A 12,179-nucleotide genomic window follows, 5' to 3' on the forward strand; every position below is an offset into this window, starting at 1 on the left:
GAGCCCTTTCCTGTCTGTCATGTTTGCTTTCCCAGTATCTGTGTCAGTTCAATGGAAATCAGAATACGTGAAGGATCAAGGCCTGTTTGTTCTATGTGGATACATGTTCCAAAGCTGCACTATGAACCACAGAAATAATACCATGTCATAATAAATTTGTTATCCTCTGGTTATGGGTTTTGTGTGCTTTTATAGCATTAAATACGTTTTCAGTAAATACTAGATATGAATTTACTGTTAGAGAAATTATACACTGTGACATCAATGCACAGAACTGTTTGATTAAAACATTATGCAGTTCAATAACTTCAGGGAATTCTCATATTATAGGTGAGAAAAGTAGTACTTGGTTGTAAAATGCTTCCCTAGTATAAATGCAAGGCCAAGTTTGAGACCCCAGAATCACAAGAACTAAAACATAACACCTGGTCTTGTCAAGTTGCTCTTAACCTTCAAGTGGCCAAGTCTGGTGGTCAGATCCAGGGCTTGTCATTCTTGACTTGTCAGTAACATTTCATATGCATCCTCCTTCAATACTCATTTTCCCCTGTCTCCTAGGACACCTGTTCTGCTGTTTTGCCTTCTACCAGTCTGGCTACTCCTCTCAGAACATGCTGATTTATCCTCATGTCCATTCACCTACCTCTTCTCATTGGAGTGTCACTGACCCCTGTCCTTGTTCCTCTTCTTTTTCTCCATCAATACTCGGGCCTGAGAGATCTCATATAGTTGCCCTGGCTTTAAACACTATCTCTTGAATCCAGGTCTCTCCCGTGATGTTTTCTTTTTTAACCTGCTATCAGCTTGGCTTCAGATACCTTCATGATTTCACTAAATACCTTCTGATTTCCTACTCTCCCTTTTCCTTTTTGGTTGCCATTATATTAGCATCCTTGCTGACCCTCAGACACAGGTACTTACTTGCCTCAGCCATTCTGTATTAGTTATCATGTCCTTCCTCTATATTTCTCTCCCTCACCATCTTCACTTGCTTAGACACCAGCTTCTTAGTAAAACCTTCTCTGACCATTGTTTTTAAAATTGGAGAGAAGAAATGCCTTGCCTCCAGAATACTTATTTCCTGTCCCTGTCTAAATTTTCCCCCACAGCTGTCACCATAAGGTATACTTGACTTTTACTTCCTTGTTTATTGTCTGTCTACCCCATAAAATATAAGGTACATAATAGTAGCTCTTAGTTTATTTTAGTTTAGAACCTAGAAAATATCTAGCACATAGTATGAGCTCAATGATTTAACAAATAAAGCAATGTTCATTATATTACATCATGCTTTTTTCCACATGTTAAGCAAAACATTAAGATATATAAAAACACAGATTAACAATGTGTCTTAGTGACAATGTCATGGAATAATATCACAAAATAATTCTGGGATTCTGGTTAATCTTAATTCTGCTTAAAAATATTATGTCTTATATGGTGTGTGTGTGTGTGTGTGTGTTTGTATATATATACATACATATATATATATATATGTGTGTGTGTGTGTGTGTATGTGTGTGTGTGTATGTATGCATGCAGTGGAGGGAAGCTAGGAGGAGGACACTGAATCAGTGGGAAACGGGAAAACATACAACAGAGACACCCATCAGCTGCACTGGACATAGATGAAAATGAACTAAGCAACCCAAAGACAGCGATGGGAAAGGAGGATTGAGAGGGAAAGAGGGAACAGCTTACACTAAGCAAAAGGAAAGAAAAGTAAATATCACCTGATGTGGAAGAAATAATTGTATTGTCAAAGCTCAGAGAATTCACAAACTTTATAGACCATGATAATGACAATTTGCCTTGTGAAGGTTAAAATGTATTTGTAACTTTACTAAGTATCACTATTCCACAATACTATGAAATATGTGAAATTTATATATCACCTAATCTCATTTTAAAAGAAAAGTGAGAGGAGGGGTGAGTTAGGAACAATGTTATCAGACACTTGTATTTATATATTGTTTTGTAAAATGGGAACTTCTTTGTACAACTACTTAAAGATGATAAAAAAAATTTAAAGAATATTATGCCTATGACTTGAGGTAAAGCTCAGTGATTGAGTACTTACCTAGCATGCAGTACTATAAATATATATTTTATATATTTTTTACATTTGTGTACACACATATATGTAAATACCTACATTCAACCCTCTGATATTCAGTACTAGTTTTTCCCAATTACCCCAGAAAAGATTAGGTTCTTACATACTACACTCTTAGTACTTTTTTTTCTCCCAAAGGTGAAATAAGTGGTTTAAAGGGAGTTCTTATTTCTCTGTTGCTTTTCTCAGTTTGTCCCTAACAGGTATCTTTTGTTTGTTAAAAGAAGCTAGTTAAGGGGCTGGGAAGGTGGCTCAGTGGTGGAGTGCTTGCCTCACATGCATGAGACCTTGGGTTTGATTCCAAAGCACCGCATAAACAGAAAAAGCCAGAAGTGGCACTGTGGCTCAAGTGGTAATGCGCTAGCCTTGAGCTGAAGAGCTGAGGGACAGCACCCAGGCCCAGGGTTCAGGTCCCACAACTGACAAAAAAAAAGAAGCTAGTTAAAATGTTAAATAACAATGACAGTGGCAGCCATTTTAGTCATTTTTAAGATCCTTTAGAAAGTGTTTTAGCATTATATACTATATACTTACAATGGCTTTCATTACCAAAGCTTATCTTGGCTAATAATATTTCTTTTTAGAAACTCATTCCTGTCAGTGATTATAGTTCTTATTTTAAGTAACCTGAGCTTTGTATATAATAGATTTCTGTTACTAGAAAGACAAAAATGTCAGTAACTTGTGTCATATGTGGACTACAGCTTAAGTTCACCACATACATATATGTTCTCTGAACATGGAAGAATTCAGTAAGAAGTGGGTCTAGCCTTTATCTAAATTAATGATATTTGCAATGAATATTTATTCAAACAATAGTAAGCCCACAAAGATTAAAACTTTCTCACAAGTGGTTGAGTTCCTCTCACAGCCTTAATATTAAGGCTACAAGCCTTAATAAGAATTTATTGTCTGTAATTGGACTTTGTCTTTTTTTCACTATTTTTTTGTCAGTTGTGGGGCTTGAACTCAGGGCCTGGGAACTGTCCATGAGCTCTTTTCCTCACGGCTAGCTCTCTGCCATTTTGAGCCACAGTGTCACTTCCAGTTATTTTTAATTTTATTTTATTGTAAGGGTGATGTCAGAGGGGTTATAGTTACATAAGTAATGAGTACATTTCTTACCAAACACTGTTACTCCTTCCCTTGTTTTTCCCTACTCTCCCTCTCCCTGACTCCACTTCACCCCAAGTTGTAAAGTTCATTTCTAACATAAAGTGAGTATCACTATTGCATTGGTTCACCCTTTGTCCTTTGTCTTACCATCTTGTTTCCCTTCCCTTACCCAAATCAGATAAACATATATATAATATACAGGATACCAAAATCAAAAATAGTGACAACAGGGGATAAACCAAACAAGACAAAAAAAGAAAGAAAAAGAAATAACTTCACACAGTTCATTAAAAAACAAAGAAAAAAAGATTAATTGAAGAGTCTCACAGGGACATTTCTCCCCAGGCTGGTTTCGAACTGCGATCCTCAGATCTCAGTATCCTGAGTAGCTAAGATAACAGGCCATGAGCCACCAGCCAGTGCCCAGTTGAACTTTGTCTTATATTAAGCTTCTTTACCTTTTAAAATGGTTATGTGTTCATTATCTCTTCTCTCATAGGAACGGGATCGTTATGCTTACAAGATTCATCTTCCTGAAACTGTAGAACAACTGAGGAAATTCAATGCAAGGAGGAAACTAAAGGTAAATAGAAGAAATCAGCCAAAGGCCAACCACATGTATTTTATGATTTTTTATTTTATGATTTTTATTTTTTTCAGATCTCAGCCTCTTGAGTAGTTAGGATTACAGGCATGAGTCACCATTTCCCAGCTTGTACTTCTTTTCTTAAGTCTTCCCTTACTCTTTTTAACTCTTAACCATTGCTTGGCCTCCTACATCACTACCCTATGCCAGGTTGAACTTCACATTGCCCAAATTCACCAGAGGGCTAGGTCCCGTCCATCACAATAGACATGTTGTCCTTTCCATGCCACAAAATCCATTTTGGACTGAAAATAGTGCAAGTAGTGACTAAGATTCATTTGGACAGGACCAAGCTGTCAAAGCAAAGAGTAGTCATGTGGATTTACCACATCCTTTGCAGGGCTATTTAAAGTTTTAAGATCCACCAAACAACCTAGAATTAAAACTTCAGCAGGGTCGTTATTGAATTGTTTTCAGCTTCTGGTAAAACTTCATTCCTTTGAGAAGTCAGCCACCTGGCTAATACATGTCACACTTGCCTTCCTCAAGGAACTACCTGTCTCCATTCTGCCTCTCATTTGGGCTTCTAGAACAGAGATTTCAATGTCCCAGGCTGTCAGAGCCCACCACACAGCTTATTTTCACAAATCCACAGCTAGGCGCCTAGACACTGTTTTTAAGACCGATAAATGGTGGACAAAAGCTCAATTTTTGTGAGTAGCTTGAAACTGTTTTTAAGAGAGGGTACTGAAATTAGTAGAAAATTACCTTTGTAACTTACAGTTGTAACATTTTTTATTGTGGAAGACAAGACAGAGGAACACAGAAGTACATGAAAGGGTGACCTCTAGAGCGATATTCTTGAGTAAAATCTGGTGAACCAGAAACTTTTCTGAGCTGTTAGCTTTTTGCCATGGATTCTAACATTTTGCAATATTTAGGAGTGTTTTTTAATTCATTGAACACCAAAAATCCCACTGAATAATCTGTTTTTTAATTTCTTCCCACATAATTATGTTAGTCCTTTCTCATTAGTTTATTACCATTTTTCTTTCATAGTATCTAGAAAGAGAAGCTCATATGTTTGTAATGTATTATAATACTCATTTCTATTGCTTTTATCTAATAGTGTGTCCATTATATAAACGCAGTAGTTCCCCTTATTCTAGTTCCCCTCATTCAAGGACCCCTAGAAGATACCTGAAACCACAGATTGTACTGAATTCAGTTATCTGTTAAAATATATTTTATAAATTAGATATTGTATTACTGGTTAATATCTAATAATAAAATACAAACATTTTAGCCATATGTTATAATAAAAGTTATGTAAAATATTAGTTATTTTCCTTGAATTTTTCCATTTAAAATTTTCATACCAAGATTAACCATTGGTAACTGTAAGTACAGATGACAGAGGACTACTCTATACTCTCCTTAGTCCCTGGATTGGCAGCATCAGCAGCACCTAAGAAATGTTAGAAATGTTAAATTCTTGGGCTCTGGCATATTCAGGCAAGAAAAGAAAAGGCATCCATTTGGAAAGAAAGGAAAACTATCTTTGCTTACAGTAGCATATTTCTGTATGTAGAAAATCACAAAGAAGCTACCAAAAACCAACATTAGAAATAATAAGTGCATACTGGGCACTGGAGGGTGGGGGGCAGGTGCTCATGCCTGTAATCCTGTCTATCTGGGACACTGAGAGTGAGAGGATTATGGTTCTGGGCCAGTGAGGCAGAAACCTTGGCAAAATTTCATATCGACAGAAAGAAGCTGGGCATGGTGACGTGCACCTATCATCCCAGCTATGACAGGAAGCCTAAAATAGATGGATTGTGGTCCAGACATGTGCCTAGACAGGAAGCAAAACCTTAAATAGCCAGTGCAAAAAAAAGAGCTGGAGAAATATACTCATTACCTTACTCATGGAACTATAACCCCTCTGGGAAGTATCTCTGCAATAAAAAAAAGAGCTGGGGGCATGGCTCAATAGCAAGTGCAAGCCCCTGAGAACCTTAAAACAAAAGTACCTTGGTAAGGAAGAGGAAAGAAGAAAATTTAGAAAATCACCTGATACATGATTATATGCAAAATTAAGTTGTATTTCTGTATATGAGTAAAGAACAGTCCTAAAATGAAATTAAGAAACAACTCCATTCACACTACCATCAAATTTAGGGTAAAATTAAGCAAAAAAAAAAATAGTACAAGAAAAATGGACCAGCATTTCTAAGACACGTTAAAGATCTAAATCAATGGCTGGGTGATAATGGCTCACACCTGTAATCCTAGGTACTCAGGAGGCTGAGATCTGAAGGCAGTGGTTCAAAGCCAGCCCAGACTGAAAAGTCCCTGGGAGACTCTTACCTCCAATTAACCACTGAAAAACTGAAAGTGGAGCTGTGGCTCAAAGTGGTAGAGTGCTAGCCTTGAGCAAAAGAACTCAGAGACAGCACCCAGGCCCTGAGTTCAAGCCCCACGACCAACAAAAATAAAAATAAAAATAAAAAATAAAAATAAATATAGTTAATTATTCATGGATTTAAATATTTTAATATTTATATTTTAATAGTGTTAAGGTGGCAGTTCTTTAATTCACCTGAAGAGTCAACACAATCCCTATCAATGTTTGGGCAGAAAGTTTAAACTGTTCCTAAAATTTGTATAGAAATGCAAGGTTCCAAGAATATCCAAAATAATTTTTAATTAGAAAACTCTACCTCTCAGTTGAAGCATTTACTATAAATAACAATATGGTGTTAGTATTGTGCATTGTAGGTAAATCACTAGAACAGCATTAAGAGTACAGGAATAAACCCTTATTATAGTTATGGTGAACTGGTTTTTGACAAAAATGCTGAAGCAGTTCAGTGGAGAAAGAATAGTTCTGGCTTGGTTTAGTTTGTTTTTCAACAAATGGTGCTAGGACAATCGTATGTCCACATTTAACAAGATATAAAATAGAACACATATTGGATGTTTCATGTATCTGAAATGTCAAGAGTAGGTATTTATGTATCTAAATCTATAGAGACAGCAGATTAGTGATTAGGTTCTGAGACATGTCTGCTTAATGAGTATCAGGGTTTGGGGGAGATGATTGACTGTTAGGATGCATAAGAACAGGTGCAATCTAGCCTGAGAAGAAAATCTGTGCTCTGGGGGTGTGAGTCTCTTAGGTGGTACTCTGAAGGAATTATGAATAAAAGGGTATGAGTATCTGAAGTTTGTCAATCTAGGGAAGAGGCTCAGCAGAGAATCTTGTAATTGTCCCTTTTGCTTCATGAATTATTTCTACCCCTAGAAAGCACATTTCTTTACAGGGAAGCATATCAAAGAAACAGAAACAATCTGTGTTGGGAAATTGTGATTTGAAACCACATGATTCAATTCAGAAGCTAAAACTACTCATGTGGGGTAGGGATAAGGAAGATTTCTGAAAGCTATCTACAATTATCCATTATTGGAAGTGGCACTGTGGCTCAAGTGGTAGAGCACTGGCTATCCTTGAACACAAAGAGGCTCAGGGACAGCACCTAGGCCCTGAGTTCAAGCCCCACAACCGGGGCTGGGAAGGTGGCTCAGTGGTAGAGCGCTTGCCTTGCATGCATGAGGCCCTGGGTTCGATTCCTCAGCACCACATAAGCAAAAAGAAAAAACCTGGAAGTGGCACTGTGGCTCAAGTGGTAGAGCACTAGCCTTGAGCTGAAGAGCTGAGGGACAGCACCCAAGCCAAGAGTTCAGGCCCCATTACCAGACCCCCCCCCCAAAAAAAGCCATACAACCGACAAAAAAATAAATAAATAAAAGTTTCCATTATTTATCTTGCATGTTTAAAAGTATACCCTGTACACTTCTCTTAGTTATTGATCAGTCTCTTGCATTCTTAAACTGTTCATAGGTCAGCAAAGTTGGTTGAAGTATGCTTTTTTCCCATTATTTTAATAAGGTAGAAAATTATAACTTTAATGCTATTTATCTTACTAGATTGTGAATAGTATTATTAATTCAGAATTATTGTTTCATCCTCAAAACATATTAAACTAAAGCAAACCTTCCAGATTAAAGCATATAGAAAACTTGTTTTTACAAAGGTTTCATAAACCAGGAAATTTGGAGAACTACTTGTATAAGATCAGATTTTATATTTCTGTTGAATCCAATATAAACCCTTTAGTATAAGTCATAACCCAGATGGGTACTGGTGGCTCACACCTGTAATCCTAGCTGCTCAGGAGGCTGAGATCTGAGAATCTCAGTTCAAAGCCATCCAGGGAAGGATAATCTGTGAGACTCTTAACTCCAGCTAAACACCAGAAAACTGGATGTGAAGGCTTGGCTCAAGTGGTAGAGTGCTAACCTTGAACAAAATTGCTCAGGGACAGTAGGACCAGAATTCAAACTCCATGATGGACAGAAAAAAAATCATAACCTGGAGGCCAAATCTTGCCCACTGCCTTTGCTTACATAAAGTTTTATGAAACATAACACTATATACTTATTTACATTTTGTGTGTTCTATTTTCTTGCTACAACGCTAGAGTACTAGCAAAAGTGTCTCATAGGGTCTTCAAAGCAGAAACAAAATAAAAGGAATTGAAACCCTTGAACTGGGCCCAGAGAGTACTAGAGGCTCTCAATTCTGCCAACACTCGATCATGTCTCTTAAGTTGGCAGTGGCCTTAAGAGGTTGCTTAACCTCTTTGGACCTCAGTTTTCTCATCTGTAAAATGAATCTTTTAGAAGGAGCCACCTCCTAACTCTTAAACCCTAAGAGAATTCTATGAATCTGAACTATTTTAGAACTCTTGTGCTGTTTTACATAATAGCTTTGCATTGACTGTTTGAACCATGTGTGGTCCTTGAGTTTAGAGAACTAAATAAGCAAAACTGCAAGCTGTAAGACAAATCAGGAACTTCATACTATTGTTTCAAAAGAATTTACCTCTTGGGACTCTTTTAAATAGTGTTTCCCTAGTGGTGTAAATATTTATTTATAGACCTGACTATTGTAGCAGCTAGAACAGGCCTTAAAATCTAAAAGACACGCATTAAGACATGCATTTGAAAATAAAAATAAAGCACCTCTAAAATTTTAGTTTCAGTGTGTGGGAAACAGCTTTAGGGAACACATATAATAATGAAATGAGATTCTTCTGTAGAAAGAAGAACTCAGCATTCAGTACTGCTGTTTTTTATTACAACCTGCTTTGCTCTATACTTCAACCAAAAAAACCCTCCTTGCATTACCATGAACTTTTAGAAATACACAAAATTGCCTAGAATTATAGCATTAAGATTGCTTGTGGGGTTTTTTGTTGTTGTTCTTTATGTTTCATTTTCTTGCAATCCTTACCTCAGCCTTCCTGAGTGCTGGGATTACAGGTGTGTATCACATGCCCAGCATTGGTTCTGACTCTTCACTTTCTGTACCCTGAGATAGATAGATAGATAGATAGATGGATGGATGGATGGATGGATGGATGGATGGATGGATGGATGGTTTTTGGCATGAGTCACCAGTGCCAGCTCAGTTTATATTTATTAAAAGAAACCCTAAGCCAGGTACTGAGGGCTCATGCCTGTAATCCTATCTACTCAGGAGGCTGAGGATTGCAAAGTCAGCCCAAGTAAGAAAGTCTATAGACTCATCTCCAGTTAACCACCAGAAAACTAGAAGTGTCATTGTGGCTCAAAATGGTTGAGTGCTAGCCTTGAGTGAAAAAGAGCTCAGGGACAGCACCCAGGCTCTGAGTTCAAGCCCCACAACCAACCAAAAACATAGAAAAGTCAAGTACCAGTGGCTCACACCTGTAATCCTAGCTACTCAGGAGGCAAGGAAGGAAGGAAGGAAGGAAGGAAGGAAGGAAGGAAGGAAGGAAGGAAGGAAGGAAGGAAAGAAAAGAAAGAAAAGAAGGAAAGGAGAGAGAGAAAGAGACAGGAAGAGAGAGGGGAGGGAGGGAAGGAGAGGAGAGGAAAGGAAAAGAGAGGAAAGGAAAGGAAAGAGGAAAGGAACACTAACATGAGCCTCCCAAAGAGTAAACTTTGTTTTCTGTTAACATTTTCATGTATTAACAAATGTCTACATGTAGAACACATTTACCTTCATTTTCAGGAAACTTCAACAATATTGAACAAAACAAAGATTTAGGCAGCTTAGGTGATTTGTTACTTAAGCAACTTAAATGACCAATTCTGTGTAAACTAGCAAAAGACAGTGCTTATATTCTGACTCTGTTTTAGTAGGGTTAGTAATTACTTGCATTTATAAAATGTTCTCTAGCTTATAAAGCACCATTGTGTATATTATAAATTTGGCAATCATAAAATAAAGCATATTCATTTGAACATTCTCAACAGATTAAGAAAACATTGGTTCAATGGTTTATTTTTTTCCTCCAAACAGATTTATTTGTTGTATATAGAAAATTCTATAGACAAACTGACCTGGAACCAATTGTTCACCTCTTGCCTAACCAGTTAAACTAGATCACTTGCTATTACATAAATACTCATTTTGGTTTGTCCTCTCATAGCCATTTCTTCCTGCTGAAAACCCCTTGTTCCTCACTATATCCATATTATCTTTGGACACAAATATGCTTCAAAACATGATCCTTTCTTAGCCAGGTGCCTGTGGCTCATGCCTATACTGACTCTTAGCTACTTAGGAGGCCAAGATCTGAGGATTGAAGCCTGAAGCCAGCTTGGGCAGGAAAGTCCAAGAATTCTTATTTCCAATTAACTAACCCCAAGAAGCCAGAAGTGGAGCTGTGGCTCAAGTGGTAGAGCATGGCCTTGAACATGAAAAATTCTTACATCTTGAGAGGTTAGTTTAAAAGCAACTTATATAAATAGAAAAGTGCCCAATGTACATCAAGTGAATGATCTAACCATTGGAATGTCAATAGTTTTACAAGTATAATTCAATAGTTTTACAAGTTTTAATTAGCATTAGGTTAAATGACAGGCTATGACAGGCTTCTAGAAAACTGACATGAGATGTCAAGAGGCCGTTTTGTGCACTGCCACTGTTATACCATCATGTTTCTGGATCATAATGTTCCCATTATCTGATCCTAGACATATGACAGGAATAACAGTGGGGTCAGAGGTTAGCTTAGCTGCTTGCTGAGCAAGAACAGATATCACTCCAGCATGTTCATCTAATGGAGTACCCCAGCAGCCCAGATTAAAGTCCCTGTGAATCTGTGCACAAGACTCCAGAAATGGACAGATTCTTCATTGTGTCCTCCAGATGCTGCTCCAAAGTGGCTTCCATCCCACTGGCAACCCACCTCGGCCTGAGACCCTGCCTCAATGATTTATTTGAGCAGTGTCATGTGGTTGGAAGGGAACAGAACTGGAAAACAAGCTTACAAGTTCAATTATTCTTCTGTTACTGAAATAACAACTCCCATCATTTCCCCACCCAATAGTCCTAAGAGATGTCAGCCACTGAGTATGGCAGTGGTTCCCAGAGAGGGCTCAAAGAAGATTAAAATATGGCTTAAAAGAATTACATGTAGCCAAGCACCAAGGATTCATGCTTGTAATACTAGCTGCTCAAAAGGGTGAAATCTGAGACTCATAATTCAAAGCCAGCCCAGACAGGAAACTCCGTGAGACCTTATTGCCAGTAAATCACCAAAAGGCCAGAAATGGAACTGTGGCCCAAGTGGTAGTGTGCTAGCCTTGAGCAAAACAATTCAGAGACAGTACCCAGGCCCTGTTCAAGCCCCAAGACAGGCACAAAAAAGTCAGAGTCACATGTAGTTGGTTCTGATGTGTGGCCTGACTGGGAAATCACATACAAGAACAATAATTGTTAAAAACAAAAGGAACAGGAGAAATATACTTCATACTCCTATGATACTTCATAATCCTACCACTCAGTATAGTTAATCCTGTTAACATTTTGTATCTGTATTAACTTTTTTTCCAAAACTTAGAGCAGACTAGCTATTGTTTTGAAACCTTTTCTCATGTGATTTTTCAACCACATCTTTCCATTTCATTAAACATCCTTCTGCAGAATCACTGTATACTGACTAAAGATTATTCCATTAACTAATGCATGTTTGATTTCAAGGTGTAATTAGTTCATACCCTTTTGCAATTCCCAACAGTGTTATTCTGTTATATGCATGTATAATTTTTTAAAGGAATCCAGAGGTTTTCTGGGTATGTATGAACTCAGGGCCTGGGCGCCATCCCTGAGCTTTTGTGCTCAAAGCTAGCCCTCGCCCATTTATGCCACAACCCCACTTACAGCTTTTTGGTAGTTAATTAGAGATTAGACTCTTCTCACAGACTTTCCTGCTCAGTCTGGCTTTGAACCGTGATCTTCAGATCTCA

At 37.7% G+C, this 12,179-nt stretch overlaps 1 protein-coding gene and 1 pseudogene across 13 annotated transcripts in view; one reads left to right on the forward strand and one right to left on the reverse strand.

The window, feature by feature from the left end:
- The window catches only part of Cask (calcium/calmodulin dependent serine protein kinase), a 347,639-nt gene that overhangs the window by 245,058 nt on the left and 90,402 nt on the right, over positions 1 to 12,179 (forward strand). For all 13 annotated transcript variants that reach the window (XM_070040601.1, XM_070040608.1, XM_070040597.1 and 10 more), the window contains exon 9: positions 3,732 to 3,815. In XM_070040601.1, the coding sequence (XP_069896702.1) occupies positions 3,732 to 3,815 (84 nt within the window). The remainder of the gene's footprint in view (positions 1 to 3,731; positions 3,816 to 12,179) is intronic.
- LOC138839649 (ragulator complex protein LAMTOR5 pseudogene) lies at positions 10,827 to 11,103 on the reverse strand (annotated as a pseudogene).

This window comes from Dipodomys merriami, unplaced genomic scaffold, assembly GCF_024711535.1.
Source record: "Dipodomys merriami isolate MVZ:Mamm:240054 unplaced genomic scaffold, mDipMer1.0.p SCAF_3, whole genome shotgun sequence".
Lineage (NCBI taxonomy): Eukaryota > Metazoa > Chordata > Mammalia > Rodentia > Heteromyidae > Dipodomys > Dipodomys merriami.